The sequence below is a fragment of the Hevea brasiliensis genome, chromosome 5 (genome assembly GCF_030052815.1).
Source record: "Hevea brasiliensis isolate MT/VB/25A 57/8 chromosome 5, ASM3005281v1, whole genome shotgun sequence".
Taxonomy (NCBI): Eukaryota; Viridiplantae; Streptophyta; class Magnoliopsida; order Malpighiales; family Euphorbiaceae; genus Hevea; species Hevea brasiliensis.
The window spans coordinates 106,654,689-106,674,991 of record NC_079497.1 but is presented as its reverse complement, the minus strand read 5'-3'; the positions used below and the strand labels follow the sequence as shown (position 1 = coordinate 106,674,991).

The 20,303-nt window shown below is 26.5% G+C and overlaps 1 protein-coding gene across 1 annotated transcript; it reads right to left on the bottom strand.

Annotated features, from left to right (window-relative positions):
• Window positions 1–527: 527 nt before the first annotated feature.
• LOC110668398 (probable L-type lectin-domain containing receptor kinase S.5) lies at window positions 528–2,905 on the bottom strand. The gene has a single exon (XM_021829602.2). The coding sequence runs from the start codon at window positions 2,799–2,801 to the stop codon at window positions 867–869; it is 1,935 nt and encodes a 644-aa protein (XP_021685294.2). The 5' UTR covers window positions 2,802–2,905; the 3' UTR covers window positions 528–866.
• Between the last annotated feature and the right edge of the window lie 17,398 nt (window positions 2,906–20,303).

The following is a 20,303-nucleotide window of genomic DNA, read 5'->3' as shown; positions in this document are numbered from 1 at the left end:
AATTTTTTATTTAAATAAAAAAAACAAAGAAATTTATTGCATTAATTTTAATTTTTAGACTAAATTGAGCACAAATCGAAACTTTTTGACTAAATTGAACAAAAAGATAAAAATGAATTAAATTGAATTTCTCTAATAAGTGTAAAGCCTAAATTGAAAATTTTGCCTTTTTTTTATCACTCATTACAAACAGTACAATTAGTATATCACTCATTAGAAACAGTAAAATAGTATAAGGGGATTTTTTTTTTTTTTAATATCAGAGTATAAGGGGAATTTTGAATCTATATTCCAGCTGTACAATTATCAATATCTGTTGAACTACCCCTTATTTTTATTTTTCTTTCTGTGTGTTTTATTCTTTTATAAATAATTTTTTTTGCTTAATTTAAACAGTCAATCTTGACCAAGTGCCACGAAATTGGAAATTCTTGGATTCCATCCGTGTCTTTTATTTTTCCAAGCAAACGATTTAATTAATTTATACATAATTTGTGGAGAATTTAAAAATTTTGTATTTGCTAGGGTGGAAAGGGTACTAATATTTCTGCACTAATTGCGTTAAGTACAGACAGCCTATGACATTCAAAGGAAAAGCTTCTCTTTGTCCAGATGCAGCTATAACATGTATATAGTCTTATGAAAAGATCATGGTATTTGCAAACGTTGAGGGAAATCGCTCATAGGCCATGCAGTACGTAGTTGGCCGACCACTGTCTTCTAACAATTGAAGTTAAATAAAGGTCGAGGAATATAATTTTTTTTTTAAAGAATTCCAGGAGTGCTACTGAATCTGTCAGTGGCATTGTAATGCAAAAAGGAAAAAAAAATAAAAAAAACTTAATTATACTTCTAATTGCTATTTCCTATCTCCCACTTAGTTCTGTAAATGGAGTGATTTGGCCATGAGAGATATCCAATTCTTTAAAAGATGGAGGCAATGGTGGCCACATAAAAACAGGCCTTTCATTGGGCACTGGTGGTGGTGCTGCTTCCCCTTTCAGAACCTGCAAAACTATTTTCATTGAGGGCCTCTTGTGTGGGTTTGGGTGGCAACATGCCAATCCCAGAATAAACGCACACTCCATATCTTCTGTTGCGAAGTCCCCATTCAATCTGGAATCTGCAGCACTGAGTATCCTTCCCTTGCTATAGAGGTCCCATACCCAATGCACGATGTTACTGTTGTAGTCATCCTGCTGGCTTTGACTTCCAGGCTTCCTTCCACAAGCAACTTCCAGGATGAGTATACCAAAGGCATAAACATCCGTCTCCCTTGTAAACCTTCCGGTGAGAATACTCTCTGGAGCCATGTACCCAGGTGTTCCTGCAAGCTCTTTTGTCGAGTGGTGAGTTTGATCACCGAGTTTAATGGAACGAGCAAGTCCAAAATCTCCCAGCTTGGCGTTGAACTCAGAATCTAACATTATGTTGCTGGACTTGATGTCTCGGTGAAGTATCGTCTCCTCGCAGCCGTTGTGCAGATATTCCAAAGCCTGCGCTGTCCCAGTTACCACACTGAGCCTTGTTTCCCAGCTTATGGTAGATTCCTCCATGCTGGACTTCTCACAGAATATGAATTTGTCCAGGCTTCCATTAGGCAAGTACTCGTAGACGAGGAGGAATTCACGCTTTTCGTAACACCATCCGATTAACTTGACGAGATTTCTGTGATGGAGCTTGCCGATTGTGGTGACTTCTGCTATGAATTCTGTCTTTCCTTGAGTTGATGTCTTGGAAACTTTCTTGACAGCGACCTCCTTGTTTCCCATGACCCCTTTGTAGACAGTTCCAAAGCCGCCTTTCCCGAGTTTGTTCTTGGGGCTGAAGTTGCCTGTTGCTTTCCCAAGCTCTTTCAGTTTGAACTTCCGTGGAGCAGTGGAGGAGCCTTGGATCGCCTCTTCAATGCTTGGATAAGCATCCTCCAGTTTCTCTCTATCTAATTTCCTTTTCCAGTACACGGCAAAAGCAACGCCAACCAACAATGCCACTCCTAGAATTGGAACCACAATCCAAATCCAGAAGTTATCGTCATCGTCCTCAGTACCGTTGAATGCCCATGATCTCAAGCAGTTTAGCTGGGTGAAATCGCTTGTTGAGCCTGAAAATCCCAGGTAAACATTTTCTGGTAGATAGGCTGAGAGATCGATAATCTCAGAGAACACTGGAATCTTCATGTCCTCCAGGAAGAGGGTCAAATTTTTTAATTCACCATCATATTGGACATGTACGCTGAAATTCAAACCACTGGAGAGATTAACACCAAGGTCAGATAATGAAAATTGTACAAGAGAGTAGACAGAGTTTACATCCAAGCCAACGTGGTTGTCATTAAGATCTTCTTCGTAGCTTTTCCTAGTGTCAAACTCTATCGCCACTGTGTTGGCTTGAGAGGAACCGTTCATCTGCGGTTCTACTATACCAAGCCATTGTCCATCGGCGTTAATATCAACAACGGAAGATCCTGTTAATATAAAAGCCAAACCTTCTCCTCCTGGACGTGTCTGGGCTTGAATATTGAGCACAAAGGTGGAATTAAAAGATGCGTTGTAGCCTTTGCTCCGGAGCCTGAATGGCTTTCTGTACAGTACCCGTCCCGATTTGTTTGTTATAGGTTCTCCATTAACATCTGGTGTAATTTGGATGGCTCCACTAAACATATTAGAATCTCCACTCAGAATCAGTTGGTCTCTAGTTGAATCGTCGAATTCTGTGAAGTTAAAATTCAAGCACTCAACTCGAGGACCAACCCCCAGAAGGGTTGCTACTATTAAAATCTTGACAGCAACACAGAAGGCCATATCTGTCAAGCACTCAGAATTCAGAAATCAATGGTTTTGCTCGTGCTATTTCTGGCACCAGGAATGAGAAGTTGAGAGGTTTCAAAGTTTGCAGAGCGCATTGCTGATGGGCAAAACATAAATAAGTTAGGTCAAGGGAGTAATTTTCCTTGCATTTTCCCCATTCTTTTATTTTATTTTCTTCCTGACTTCTTGAATTGAAAGATTGCAATATTAATTTTATTGTTTTTTAAAGACTCCAATATTGAAATACAAATAAACCTATACATAGTCAATGAAAATGAATATCAGAAATAATTAATATGTTTCTCACTTTCATTTTATCTGTTTGTAGTTTCCTTCCTGACAGTATCTGCAAGGAAACTTCATATATATTTACAAAATGATATCATTGTCATCATTTGACTAATCAACAATTTTAGGAAGACAAAAGCAGGGTAGTCATAAATAGTGAAGAATTTATTTTATTCTAAAATAACATAATTAATTCTTATCTTTGAACTTTAGACCATTTCTAATGAATTTGAAAGGATCAAAGTCTTCCTGATTTAATTGTATTATTTATTATGAATACTCCCTCAGTTTCATTGTAATAGCTTTCTAAGGGTTTCACATAAGAATTATGGAAATGGTTAGATAATATTATTTTTACAAAAAAATTTAATATTATTTTTATAAAAAATACTAATAATTAACTAAAATATATTTATAGTATCATTGGAATATAAAAAACGGTTAAGAATAGATAAATGTATTGAAATTAAAAATAAATAAGAGTAAAATTGAGAAAAAATAATTAGTATTTTTTTTATTTTTTTAAAATAATAAATAAAATGAGAATTTTTTTTAAAAATTATGTACTATAATGAGATGAAGAGAATTTTTTTTTTTAATAATTATGAAGGGTCATTTATTACACATATATGTCTAGTCCTCTAGAAAAACTGAAAAAGAAAGGGGGCTTGGAAAGTGAATTGGGACATTTCTTGGTGGGTTTCAGTGACGGTGACAGGGAATAAGAAAGCTTGCATTTGGCCTTGTTCTTGCTGTTGGTTTATTTATATATATATTCAAGCGTTCTTCATCCGAAATTTGTCAAATATTCCTTTTTGTATTTAAATTAGATTGCTTAAAAAAATTATTATCAGCTTTCATTTTTATTTATATTTAAATTTTGTATCACAATTAAAGAAATAATTGAATAATTTTTTATTTTATTTAAAAAATTATATAAATCTTTATTATATTTAATAAAGGATAAAATCAGTAAAAACAAAAAAATCAATGCTCTCTAATTTTTTTAAACGCAACAAATAATTTAGAAAAAAAATTAAATGCAACAGATAAAAATAAATGAAAGTATTATTATTTTTATGGTTAATTTTATTAATAAGAATATTAAATTTTAATTGACAAATAAATTTCACGATTCTATTATTATTATTAATTAGGTTAATGATTTTTATAATTTTAATGAAATTACATGAAATTCACTTTTTTAGAAACAATAATTATTTTTAAACTTAATCCGACTTGTCTCATACATAATTAATTTTCCCCGACTTCATCCCTATTCTTATATTGTGAGAGAGTGAGGACCAAAAAAAAAAAGTCTCCTTACCCGAATTCCATAACCTGCTTATAAAATAATATAATATTATTCATTAAAAGGTAATTTATTTTATTTATTTAAATATTATAAATTTAATAAAAAAATATATATTATTAAAATTAAGTTTAAATTTTTTATTTTTAATAAATAAATTTATATTATATAATGATAAATTAACATGAAAAAATCTTCATGAAAAAATCTGTCTCACTTTATTCAATAAAAAAGTTTTCACCTGGACCTCGATCTTAATATGGAGAGGGATGTCACCCTGGCTAGTCAGATTAACATTCCTGTAATTTTCTAAGCTGGATGGTGAATAGTCAGGTCTAATTAATGAAGGACTTTTCATCTCAGATTTGAGTTGTGTTAACTATCCGTACAACCTACAAGAACAGTCAAGTCTAAATGATGAAGGAAATGAGGAGGAAGCTTGCCAATTAACTAGGAAAGAGGAAGATTGGTGGAAGAACGAGAAATGCAGAGATTTTAGCCTAATTCACTTCTGGTATTATGAACTAGAAGTATTCGTTTACAATTCTATCCCAAGGGTATAATCCTACACTATTTTGGAAAACATTTTAGAGAGAAAGGAAAATTAAAAAAAAGAATATTTTTTATTATTTTATTTTCTTTTATTTAGATGAAAGAAAAATAAAAGAGATAAAAATAAAAATAAAAATAAAATTATTTTTTATTATTTGAAAGGGGTTAGAAATAAAAAAAATTATGATAAATTCATAATTTTATTCCATATATGTATAATTGGTAATGACATTTTGATAGTGGGAGCTTAGAAATATGGATTAAAGCTTAATTTCACTCCTGTATTTATTGGGAGAGTTCAATTTAGTTTATTTTTAATTTTTTGTCTCATTTCATTCAGAAATTTTAATTTAAGCTTAATTTATTTCAAAAATAAAAAAAATAAACAAATTGAGTTTCTTAATTTTTAGATTTAAATCAGGAAATTAAAAAATTCAGTTCCAAAATTAAAAAATTGAACTTTTTAATTTTTGATTTAAATAAAAAATTGAAAAATTTAGTTCATAAATTTTAAATTTTGAGCTAAATTGATCTTAAATTGAAATTTTTAAGTTAAATTGAATAAAAAAAATTAAAAATGGACTAAATTGAATTTTCTCAATAAATATAGAAGCTAAATTAAATATTTTGCCTGAAATATATTATATTGATGTATTGATGGAGAAATGTTAGCAAGAAATTTTATATATTGGTCGCGGTAGTTGTGGATGGACATTAAATTAAACACAAGGCTTGAAATCTGAAATTTTGAACAACTAGCACTAAGCTTAGAAATGGTATTGGCAACCAATATCAACAACTTTAGAATGTAAAATGTGGTATGTTGGGAGTATTAGAATCAATGTTGACTAATGAAATGAATAGTAACACCTAAACTTAAATTTCAAGAATTGTACAATTTAAAAATATAACATGCCCTAGTAAACGTAGCAAGGTTGGTTTGGATAGGTTGGCATGCCAATAGGGTTCAGTTAGCAGTATTGCACATGACATTATGTCATTCTGTGATTTTATGGCTTTTAACCATTTTGACATTGTGATGATACTTGGCCTTGTACCTAATATTTATTACAGCTCATTAGCTGTTCAGTTGCACACCGGGAGATACATATGTGACCGATGGTGTGACGGCCCGAGGTACTTGATACCCAGTGCCAGTTTACTCATTTATCCAGTCCAGTCATCCAGTATAGGTTATTTGGGCAACTAAAAATGGAAGTGGATAAATTTAATGAAATTATGAATATAACAAGTACAAAATAAATAAGATTACCAATAATGTTTGAAAAATTGTCTGCATAAGACATCAGAACATGCATTGCATATTTATTTTCTATTATTTCTTTTTTTATTTTATTATTGGCACCACTAAGCAGTATTGCTTAGCGCGTTGCTTTTGCTACGCGTAGGTTCTGGAGAAACCGACCGAGAGCCCAGTAGACCACAGACTGGATGAGACCTTCTGCAGCTCTGCATAGTATCCGTGTCACCTCACCGACATCAGTGCATTGGTAGGATACTAGGTTTTATTTTGGGTATTTTGTAATTAATTTTTATTTTTTCATGTGTAATTAAGACTTATGTAATGTATTTTGGTATTGATATAAATAGTGGAAATTGTGCTTCTGAATGAAAAAGTGAATATTTATTAATGACTTTTACATAAATATCATATGAAATAAATAATTGAGAAATGGAAATGTTGTTGAAAAATATTGAGATTTTATTGATGAAATGGAGTTTGGGATTGATTGATTGAAAATTTTGGAAGTGTTTTCACAGGTTCCGAAGAATTGTTTTTTTCATTTTTAGCCGGTACTTTGCCGGATTTTCTAGAAAATTTGCGAAACCTCAAATAAATTGATGTTTTCCATAAATGACTTAAACAAATTATACTTCACTAATTGTACTTTATAGCTATGATAAAAATAAAGAAGGAAGGATAAAAAGGATTAAAATAAAATAGGGTGTTTCGGTACACTGTGTAACATATCTTACTCGGCTATACTGTAGATGGGTAAGGGGTGTCACAAATCAAGAGGTGAAATGAATGTAAATTTGAATTTATATTTTAAAAAAAAAATTTGTAAAGGTTTTCAAGACAGATTTAGTAAGAGAGAAATCTATTGGAATCCTATTCTTTTTCAAATTGTATCATTTTGGAGAAAGGCCATCGGAATGAAAAGATTTAGTTTTGATAACATCTGACAATTTATTAATATAATAAAAATCATAAGATAAGTATAACAGAAATTTTTCATTTTGTCAATAGATGAAACATACGCACATATAGATTAATGACATGAATAGACTGCTATTAAAACTATGATAATTTTAACAGAATCTTTCTTCTTATATAACTTATACACACGCACATTCTGCATCCGATGTAGGATCCTGAGAGATCAGCTCCCTAGACACGCTGAACTCACTCGTGGACTTAGGCATCTTTTTTTTTTTTTGTCAATAGATAGAATACATGCAAACATAGGTTAGTGATAAAAATGGACCACTATTAAAATCATGATAATTTTAACAAAGTCTTTGTTTCTATATAACCCATACATGCACACTTCATATCCGATGTAGTATCCCGAAGGACCGTACAACATAATTTTCTTATAAAGGAAAAAAAAATACAAACATATATTATTAAAATCTTCTATTAAGAGATAATTTGGGTAGAGCAAAATAATCTTATCAGTAATAACTGATCCTTTTAATTTGGACAACCAAAGAAACTTCTTACAACATTGTCCTTTCAAGAACTTATTATCCTTGTTGCCCATAGAAAATGTTAAATCACTAAACTTCAATGAAAGAATAGATTGTATTACCAGGTTCCAATGATAGAAGATCATTATCCATATCTGAAGATTCAAAATTGCTAACTAAAAAAAATCAATGATATATGTTGTATTTGGAATTGTAAAATAGACCATCTAAATATTGCAAAAAATAAATAAAACTTCACTAAGTAAGAAAATAAAACTGCAATATTGAAAAGAGAATATCATATTTATTCTTAATGGATACAAATCTATAAAAAGAAATTCATATCTATCTTAAAAGACACATATCTAAGAGTTTATTAAAAAAAAATAAAAAAATTAATATAAGAGTAGTTATTGGTGAAAAACTCATCAGCGATCATCCAAGAAAAGAGATCAGGTGGAACTAAAAAATTAAATTAGTTAATAATTTAGGCATCGTAAAAAAGGTACAAAGAGTATAGTTTAATTTATTCTATAAATTTCAAAAAAAAAACTTATTCCATAAAATAATAATTTATTATTTTTTTTATTCATAATAATTATAATGCCTAAATTTGTTGAAAATAAACTTTGAAATTTTTACACAAGTTTCGTTTTTTTTTTTTTGGAAAACTCAACCATGTAAATTTGTCCAAAATTTTTGTAATTTTTTAACGAGTAGATCAATAGGTTATAATTTTTCTGGATAGGGAAATTATTATTTTACAAATATTAGTTATTTTTTAATATGCTTGCCTATTATCTACATTTGTTATACGTAGTCATGGTTTAATATTTTTTAATACAGTTTTTTATTATTTTTTATATAATAGAATATTATATTAATATATTAAATTTTAATAACTAATTAAATTTAATCTTTTATTATTATAATACTAAATTATTATTTTTTTTTTAATTAAAATTGATTTTTTTTTATTTTTTTATATATTTAATTTATTAATATTAAACAATATTATACTATATTTTTTTTCAATACTATTTATTTAGTTTAATTAGGATATATATATATATATATATATATATATATATATATATATATATATATATATATATATATATATATTGACAAGTAGCTATTATTTAATCTTTAATTTGTCATATCAGATTAGTATTTAACTAATAAATAAAGAATTCATTAAATAAGAAAATTCCTAAAATTATAGTATTTTAAAATGTTAAATTTTATAAAATTATAAATACAAATTAAAAATAATTTTTAACTAGAAAATTGTAAGTTTATCTCTTAATAATTATATTATTTTTAAAAAAATTATAAATTAATAAATGATGATCACAATAGCGCAAATAGCGCATACTGCGGTATATCCCTTACAATATTATTACTCTGTCTTGAAGAATCATTTTCTCATTAATTAAGAACAGATGATGCCTTCACATTCATCTAACGTTGCCCATCGGCCCATGTGAGATCAAAAGTAAAGTCCCTTTTGGCTGCTGCTCTAGAGAGAGAGAGAGAGAGAGAGAGAGAGAGAGAGAGAGAGAGAGAGAGAGAGAGAGAGAGAGAGAGAGAGAGAGAGAGAGAGAATCCCTTTGGCTGCCTTATCCAATTACAATAGCAACCTCTTCGGGCCTTTTCTATTGTTGACTTAAAAAGGCTTAATCTTTAAAATTTTAATTTAATATAAATATTTTTATTTCAAAAAAAAAAAAAAATATATATATATATATATATATAACGAAAAATTTAGGTGAAAAGAAGCTTTCAATTTAAGATCATTGAGAGATTATAGTAAAATTTATAAATTACTTATAAAAAAGATAATATATAAGGTTGAAACTCTCAAATTTAATAAAATATTAATTAAGTCTTCTTAACGAAATCAATTCTCATTAACAAAATTATTATGTATACAATGGTCCTAAATTATAAGTGCAAGATTTTTAATTTAGAGAGCAAAGCAAGTGTTTTGTAAACTTTAAAATTTAAGAATGAAAAATTAAAATTTAAAATTTAAAATTTTAGGAATTAATAAAATTGATTTTGAATTTTTGTTTTTGAAATAAAATCAAAGATGTAACATGCTTGTTTGATGAGAACGTTTGTGGTAACCACTAAAGCTATTAATTAATAGTTGAAATCTTAAGCTAGAGTGAAAGATACAGCTTGAGTAGTGATGGATTTGGAAAGAAGACTTATTAGCATCATAAACAAGAGGTCCTACAAGAAAGTTTTAAGATAAATTGATTATGGAGAAACTCTTGTCTAAACTCAGTCGTAGAATTCATTTATTTCATAGATAGATCTTATCATATATCTTGTATCTAAAGTTTATGGTAGACTAAGTGATTTATGCAAGAAAAATTTTCTTGCAATGTTATTTTTGATATTCATAAATTATAGATTCTATTGTTCATATTTTTCATAAAACTAAAACTGCAACTTTTAATTTATTTAGTAAAATTGAAATTTCAAGATTAATTATAATATTTATAATACTCTTCTTATTATTTTTAGAAACTTTATTGATATATTTATTTGTTTATAATTTATAATTTATATATAATATTTATATTAAAATATTAATTTAATTAATTTTATAGATAATAATATTTATTTATATAAAAATTATTATATTTTTAGTTAAATTATGTTTTTATGAAAAGTTATATGTATAGTTGATCTAATTATTAATGCATAATATTAATTTAATTCTTAAGTCAAATGCAATAAAATAAAAGATAGGATATAATAATAATGAGTTTTTATAAATGCAAATGGGTAAAACCATTATTTAAAAGTTAAAATAAATTGATTCTTTGTATTACGTTCATTTTGTTATTTTGTTTAAAAAAAAAATTAGTTTGCCTGTATTTTATTTATTTTTTTCAATAAGTTAAAGTAAATATTGATTTTTTTATAATGAATTTTTATTGGTTAGATTAACATAAAAGATGATTTTATAGAATAAAAGATTTAGTATAATTAAAAAAATATATATCATGTGATTTAGCTCATTATCTTTATGGGATTAGTTTCATTTCCATTAAATTGGTAATATCAATTTTCTACTATCACATTATCCCTCCATTTATTAATAGATAGAATACTGATATCGTAATTTATTAATAAGTATAGAATTTTTTAATCTTTTACGTGTAATCCACAAGTATACGAGTTGTATTAAATAATAAAATGATAAGTAAAGTATTGTTCTCAAGAAAAATTATATTTAAGTATTAGACTATAGTTGTTTTGATTATTTATACTAATGACAATTTATAGAAGAATTAAATTAATTAAATGCAGTAATTTAAATAGAAAATAAAGAAAATAAGCAATGAGTAATGTAAATAAAGTCTTAATCTGAGTAAAAATTAACTAAATTAATAATTGATAAGCAAGAACAAAGACTAATTGATAGTAAAAATAATTTTAGAATTGAGATTTATAAATTAAATCTATTGGGATTTATCTTAGTTCATCCAATTTTAAGAGAAAATATAGTTTAAAGGTGATTGATTATGAAATCCTTTGATATATTTTTCAAAAATCAAAGAGTATTTTGAGAAAACCAAACCTATTTTCGTATGTTATTTGATTCACTTAAAAACCCATTATGTTTTGTAATCAATTAATGAATCATCTTAAATCTTTAGTTTATTTCTAAATCTAGGTATTTTTAAGTTTAAATCATTGATTATCTATTAATGATTTTTATCTTTCAGTCCGTCAATCAAAGATTTTAGATCTAATAGAATCCAAAATTAGGTAAGTCATAAAGCACACAAGAAAAAGAATCAAAACTCATATTTATATAAATCTAGATAACACTCAATTCAAATCCACAAAATAAATTCAAAATATTACAACTTAACTCTGAAATCTTAAAAAAACTATTCTATCATGGTAAAATTTACAAGAGAAAATAATAAAACTAATAAAGGAAACATAAAATAGACTAAAAATAGAAAAATCCAAATGAAAGAGAGCCCAAAACTCTGAAAAACTGCAAGTGAACGTCACTTAGTAGCAGCTCTCCAGTAGAAATTGCGTTCTCCCTTCTCTTTCTTATTCTTTTTTTATTTTTCCTTTTCTTCCGTTGTTCTCTCTTTTTCCTTACTACTTCTTCTTAGGGCAAAAATTAAAAAAATATGCTTTTATATAGTCCCAAAAGTTACTCTAAAGTAAGTTTAAAAATGGATAAGGACAAGGGAATGAATAGGAGATGAGGTGTACAAATTGTCAGGTCAGCATGTTTTTCACGTTTCTAGAGTGTCTGCTAATAGAGTTGCTTAACCTTAAGTAACATCTTAAGTAAAGTTTTAGGCACTGCACTACCCATCAACATAGGACAAGCAGGTTCTTTAGCAAATCTCGTCAGGTTCTTATGCTGTAATGAATTTTTCGCTGCGCTTGATTTCAGCTTAACCCGAGCCAATCTTAAGTACCACAACATACCCTTAGCAAGATATTAAGTAACTTCTCATGCAAATTTCGGCAGGTTTGGATTTCAAAATTTGATTTCTTCATCTTTTTCTATTCTTTAAGCTTTCAAACCTCCTCAAATCATCTCCTAATGTATCATTGACTTTCGATTCACCACAAAACCTATTAAAAAATTAAAATTCTAAAAATCAAATATAAAGTAATTAAAATTAACAATTTAGCTAAAATAAAGCTAAAAATATAAAAAGTACTCAATTATAAAGGCAAAATGGATGTAAAACTATTCTAAAATGTTTAAATGAAATGAGTGTAACAATCTTAAATAATAATTTTACAATTATGGATTAATTATCGCTAATTGTTTATCACTTTTTATGGCTTTTAATATATTAGAAACTAGATAAATGCTTGTACTATACACAAATTTAATAAAAATTAATTTTTTATATTTAATTTAAATTATAATATTTTTTATTAAATTAATTTTAATATTTTTGAATTTATCATAATTTATAACATATAATTATAATACTCTCATTTAATAATTTACTTTTAATATTTACATATTCAATTTAATTTTTTGATAAAATTATTTTTTTTATCACTTTTAAAAATAATAGTCATAAATTACAAATCAATGGTCATTTAGTTCAATTTATTATTTTATTTTTTAAAATTATAAAATTAACATTATTAATTAAATAAAGAAAAAAAATTAAAACATTAATTAGTAAGCTAAATTTTTTTAAAAAAGTATCACATAATAATTTTTAGAAAAAATCTAACTTGCCTTATAATATAGATAGTTACATTTTTAGTCCAACTAATCATTCGACTACAATTAATAGGGTGGATGAAGTCATAGTCTAAATCTAAGAATAGATTAACAAAATTTGAAAATTCTACCATATATAGTAACTGCACTCAAAAAGAATTTTCATCAAACACACCTCTACGGTTTTTCTTTTACCTTTTTAATTTATTTCTTTATGGGATGTGTTTCCTATAAAACGTATCTCTTATATTTTTATATATTTATTATTGATAATGTTATTGAATAGGATTATTGTCATTTAAATTTTTAATGGTTTTTTATTAATAATTTATAATACATAAAAATCAAATAAAAAATAATTTAAAATATATATTAAAAATTAATTTACAAATTAAAAGTAATGAACTTAATTAAAAAAAAAAAAACTTAAACAACCCTTATTGAGTAATAAAAATTATGTTTGAGAGAATGTGTCTAATACAAGATTGAAAAATAAAATTTAAAATAGCAATTAATTTTTTTTCCAATTTATAAGTTATCTAGTAGACAAATAGAAGTAGAGTTTAGGTAATTGAGGTATTTAATAAAGTATGCTAATAACTTTTTAAATAATTTAAATTAATTATTTATATAAATAAAATTTCATTTACATTAGGATTTGTATATATAATTTTATTATATAATTAATATTTTTAATATTATAACATTTTTATTTATCAATTTATAAATTCATCCGTCATTGATTATTGATAGATATATTTTGATTGTAATATTGTTTTGTGGTGGAAAAAATAAAGAAGGCCAAGCCACAACTTAACTAATCGATGCGAAGTGACGATTCATGGCCCTTCAGCAGTGGATGAAAGCGAATGAAATGATAGAAAGCCATGCACAGCCCAGCACGACTTGACTTCATAATTGTTGTATTAAGCTAAAATATTCAAGTCTTGACTAATCATTAACAAAGTGAAATTCCAATGCAATATATTATTCATTGATTTGGCAGTTGAAATAAACATTTTTTTTTTCTTTAATTTATGGGCTGAGGTTGAGGTTTCAAAAACTACTTGGCCTCAATTGCCGAATCAAGTAAATATTAAGTCTTATTGATTCAATATCATCCAACAAACTCGAATGTACAATTCGATCAATTGAATTTGTAGTTTAACCAAATGATAAATATCTTAATTAATTTTATTTATTAAAAATAAGTATATATTTTATCTGGGATTTCGAATCTCACTTTAATTGAATTTTCCTCAACCAAAGCACTGTAATTGAATATCTCTCAATTAAATCCTAAATCCGGTGAAATCCATACCCACAAGAATTTCCATGGATCATAACACCTACCTACTAAAATCTGATGTGGGTATTTATAAATTTGAGGAAGGCTTAATCCTACAAGAAATCTAAATGCAAGGCATTGGGTAAATATATTATATTTATTTTTTTATATACAATTAAAAATTAATATTTTCAAATCAACTATACATATTTAATTTGAAATTTAATTTTTCTTTGAGTGATCTAATTAATTAAAGGAATATTTCATTTTGTTTAGTGTATTTATGATTGCTATTTTTAGAGTATTCTCAATAAAATAGAACTTTTAAATTTACTTGATAAAAAAGAAGGATCTCATCCTTATCAATCAAATAATTGTATTATATATATTATTTTATGAAATTTAAGTTTTTTTTTATGAATAAAACATAATAAAATTTAAGTTTTTTCTTTTTGTTTTTATAGTATACTGTCTTTCAATTAAAGAAATAGCATAAAATATTTACAATCAATAATATTGATAGCAAATTATCACCATCTAAATTTATAAAATAAAATAAATATTTTACATGTAAGGAATTAGTAAGATAAAATTTTTTAAAATAAGATAAAGTTAAGTAATAAAAAGTAAAGTCATTTTTTTAATATCATATTATTAGAGAGATAGGTAGATGATTTACTAAATTTATGATATTTGAATAAATATATGAAAATGTAAGATAAGTATTAAAATTATAAAAATAATCTTATTTGTTTTTAATATATGTGATGGTGTTGCAATAAATAGTTACATACATGCAAGCAAAAACTATTATTGGTAAATTAATATTTTTACATGTTACCAAATATATTTTTTCATATTACTTGATCTTATATAATCGCCTGGTAAATAAATACTATTTAAAATTTTTAAAATTATTTTTTGCAAAATATATAAATATTATTTTTTATGATAGTGTTTATATGTAATTAATTATTTTTAAATTTACATTATTGCATGCAAATTTGAAAATAATTAAAAATATATATATTATATAATTTATTGCAATATATTTATATATATATATATTAATTATTTTAATCATTAAATTAAAAAAAGACGCATAATTTCAACAACCTAATTATACTAATGCAATGAGGGTCACTCGATTTTTTGAGGTATTGAAAAGCTTTAAAAAAACCTTATCTTTCTTCTAAAATCTTTCTTAAAAAACTTAATAAGATGAATTGTCTTTACATTTTTAAGTAGAGTCGAATTGGAGTAAGATAAAATCATCCCATCAAATTAACTACTAGGTTACTATGCCTGATGGGTAATAAATTACTAAGTTATTTGTGTTAAAATATTATTTAATTTGATTCTTTAGAATTATAAATAAATAAAAAAGTATGGATTTATTTACAAATAAAATACTAAAAGGATCAGAAAATAGTACAAAATATAGATACTCAAGAAAAGGGCCAATAACCCTTGGGAATGTTTCAATTGATGAGCAAGCAGAGGAAGACATACGACACTTTGTGCGACCCCATTCAAATTTTAGAAAAACAACCTAAACTTTTGTATTTTTACAAAGTGACCCATTAAAAATTTTCAAATCCTTTTAATAATTAAATCTTTATGAATTTTAAATGATAATCCTATAAAAATTATGAAGTAACCACTTAAAATTTTTAAAATTCTTATAGATTTCTATGATAATTTAATTAAAATTTATAAATGCTTTCTTTGGAATTATTCATAATTATATGCACTTCAAATAAGTAAAAACTTACAATAAATTTAGACTTTATTTATTTCATGAAATATAGTTTGATTATAAAAATTATTTTATTAGAAAATAATTTAATTTCGGTTGTTTGCCTAAAATATTGAAAAACAGTTGGGAATTATATATGAAAAGGGTTAATTGTCTTTTATTTATAAATTACGAAAATGTCATATTTTCCTATTTATTATTAAAAATGAAAAAGTAGTACCAGTAGCTTGATATAAGTAATAAAAGACTTTATATTTTTAAGTAAAGTTGAGTGTTTGATTCTTATAAATGGAGGAAATTTTCACTGAGAGTGCTTTACCCCCTATAATGAGTCTTCCCGATATGAGTAATATTAGACCTAACTTTGTAAATTAGGAGATACGTATAGTTTATTAAAAAAAAAGGTATAGGAAAATTAATTTTTGCAGTTATAAAACCTTTCGAAAGGATCTAGCCAAGCGAGTTGGGTCCAAGCCGGAGCCCAAGAACATGTTTCATTAAACTTTGTAAATGCGATTATAAGATGTTAAAAATACAGGTTTTTTTTTACTTCATTAAATCTTATAAATTAAATTATAAAATATTCCTTCAAGTGAAATTATTTATTATCTGATTAATTTTTCTTCGTGTTTAACCAATGTAATTAAAAAAAAAGTATTTCCTTTTAGTAGCAATGCGTAATTAGGGGTGTGCAAATGGTCGGTTCTGTTTCGAATCGAACCGAATCTATAAAATTGAAAATAAAAAATAAAAAATTTTAAAAACCGAACTAAATCGATTAATAAGAGAAAATCAAACCGAATCAAACCGATAAATATCGGTTCGGTTTTAAACCGATCAAACCGAAATTTATAAAATTTCATATTTTTAACATTAAATCTAAATAATAAAAACATAAAAACAAAAAAAATTAGAAATCAAAATTAAAAAATCTTAAGGTTCGGTTCGGTGTTCTTTGATTTCAGTTCGGTTCGATTCGATTTTTTTGATTTCCTATATATATTAATAATTTCGATTCGGTTCGATTTTTTTGATTTTTTTTATGAAAATAATCAAACCAAATCGATTAATTAAAATTATTAAAATTATAAATCAAATCGAATTGATTAAATTTTAAAATCAAATCGATTAAATCAAATTCAATCGATTCAATTTGATTTTTCGATTTAAATTGAAAACTACTCTTCCTGTAGGTAACCCACCGTAGTCAAGTCCAGTCTCAGAATGTGGGCTGTACAAGAGTTACAGATGCAAAGATTCTCCAAAAGTAGGACTATGAATGAATGAAGATTGTCCAGTGAATATAAGCCATCAGATGCAAGATTCTCCAACAATAATTAATTAATAATCAGAAAGTACATAACCATAAGCACTGTTCACTGTCCAGTTTTCCTTCCAAGCACCTTCACTTCACCCCATGAACAACGACTTTCCACTTCGTCTCCTAACCAAACCGTTCCGTATAACCATTGAAAAATGTGGAAACTTGAATAAATAAATAAACAAACAAACAAATAAATAAATTTTAACTCCATCCACCAGATCATATGACCAGCAAAGAATGTAGCCTTGAAATGTGCACTGGGTCATGGGTTGCCAGGGACGACCCATGGGCTTTCCTCCTTTTCTTGGGTTTACTAATAACTGAATTTTATTAAAACACACTAACTCTTTTTAATTATCAGCGCTCCTAATTTTTTTTTCTTCTTTATAAGGGATGATGGAACGAAACTCGAATCTGATAATGAATGAATAATATATTTTTAACTACAAAATTAAATCGAGTTAAGAAAAATATGTCTCTAAATATCTTCCCATTTTCATTTCATATTATTGCGAATTGAATAACATTGTGATGTCGTTTTGGAAATAAGCAGGGTACCTCTGTTATAGGTGGAGAGGCATAGCATAGGGCTGAGTATTTGGTTTAAATTAAACTAAATTAAATTAAATTATTAAAATTAAATTAATTAAATTATTGTATTTTAAAAATTGAATCGAACTAAATGAATGATAAATCGAGCCAAATCAATCCATCATATTTCTGTTCGGTTTGGTTTGAACCTATTGATTTTTGAGTTTGGATAAATTTTTTAATTTAGACTTGATTTTCAAGTTATTTAATCTGATTTTGATCTTAATTTGAACTTAATAATTATTAATCAATGAAATTAAATAATTTATATATATAAAATTATATATAATTCATAAATTTCCTATAAAAATAAATCAATTTAAAAATCAATAAACTAATTCGATTTGAATTAGTTCAATTATTTTTTTTCTTTAAAATTGAACTGAACTAAAATAATTAAAATTTTTAAATATAAAATTAAATCAAACTAAATTATCTTAAAAATCAAATTAAATTATAAACATAATTTATTTAATTTAAATCAAATAGTCTTCGCCCTTAAGCAAAGATCCGAATCTGGGTTGGTTCTCCTTTATTTGTAGGGTATAATGGTGCAAAATTGCCTCCACAGATTGGCTTACGTGTACTGTTGTACTAGCGAAAGCTACTTCAAAATTATATATTATATCAATTATTTTATATAAAATAATTTACATGAAACTTTCGATTATTATTGGGCTGAGTCTATTTTTTCCATGTCAAAAGGGCTGTGGAGAGACCTAGTCATAGAGGAGAGAGAGAGGCCCCTACCTCAGCTTCTTAAAAAGGTGTAGAGAGACGGATAAAAACTAAGGGCCTGTTTGGATTAACTGTTGAATACAACTGATAATTATTAGTTGATAGCTGTTATTGTTAGCTGATAGCTGATAATTGATAGCTGTTTTATATTAAGGGCATGTTTGGTTTAACTGTTGAATACAACTGATAGCTGTTAGCTGATAGCTGTTACTGTTAGCTGATAACTGATAACTGATAGCTGATGATAGCTGTTTTATATTAAGTGTTTGATAAAATTATATTTAGCTATTGCTGTTGATATGTGAAATGACCGATAATGTTATATATCATATAATTTATTTAATTTTTAAATAAATATAAAATTATAAATTTATTACATTATATTATTTATTTTATTATTTAAATAAATATATAATTATTAATCTATTATATTATATTATTTATTTTATTATTGAAATAAGAAAATAATTATTTTTTAAGATAATTAAATAATTTTAAAAATATAGATAAAATAATAAAATAATTATTATTGTTAATAGAAAAATTTATAATTAATTTTAAGTTTTTAGATATAAATAAATATTTTATATTTTATGTTATTAATAAAAAATATTTTAACAAAGTTAAAATATGTTAATTAAAATATTAAAATTATAAATAAAAAATAAAAATATTAATAATATTAATTTTCAAGTTAAATAAAAAAAAATAATATGATCAAAATAAAAAATAAAATCAAATCAGTTATCAGCTGATGAGAAATAGCTCTAAAAATAGAATTGATACAAACTGCAGCTGATGAGTATCATATCAGTTGCCCATCAGCTATCAGCTCTATTTTTTTAAACTTGTCAAATACTATAATTTACCTATTTAAGTATCCATCAACTATCAACTGCACCCAACAAATAAACCAAACACCCCCTAAATGTCCACTCCCATCATTTTGTGCCCCTCTTTTCTTCTTCTCTCTCTTTCTATCCACTCTGGCAATCCTCGTCACTACCTTTTCTACTTATCCTCTCTAATATTCCTCTCTTACCGTCTACCACTTCAACCGGTTCCCCACACGTGCTCCCCTGCATCTGTCTCCCCGCACGTGACACCCACCTTCACTGCTCATACACATCGCAGCTCCAATACAAATTACAATTTTACTATTCCTATCCCAACCTTCTGTGGTGCAACGAATAAAAATTAGAGAGAGAGAGAGAGAGAGAGAGAGAGAAGGCTTTTAAATTTTCTTTGGTAGCTCTTGTTCTTCGTAGTAGTATTTTGTGTTCTTGCACTCTCTCTCTTTCTCTGTCTACCCTTCTCCTTTGGCAAATCTCACCTTCACAAACTACTTGTGTTGCTCTGGGATTTTCAGTCTAATCTTGTGTTCTTTGTATTTTTTGAGGAAGAGAGAGCAATTTTTTCTTGCACCGATGAGGATCAGGAAAAGAAAGGTTCCGTTTCCTCTCTCGTCTCTTTCTCCAGTCCCTCTTTCAGATCCCCACTTGAGCCGCTCTTCCTCCGACCAACTTCAACTACTTCGCAGCAACCCACATCAGAATTTCTCGTCACAAGATGCAAAAGCTTCTTACTTTACTTCCTAGTCGTCTGATCAACCCAATTACCCGATCGGAGGTCCGCCCAACGCCCAAGATTGTTCTGATGGTTCTTGGAATCAAGAGGATAAGAA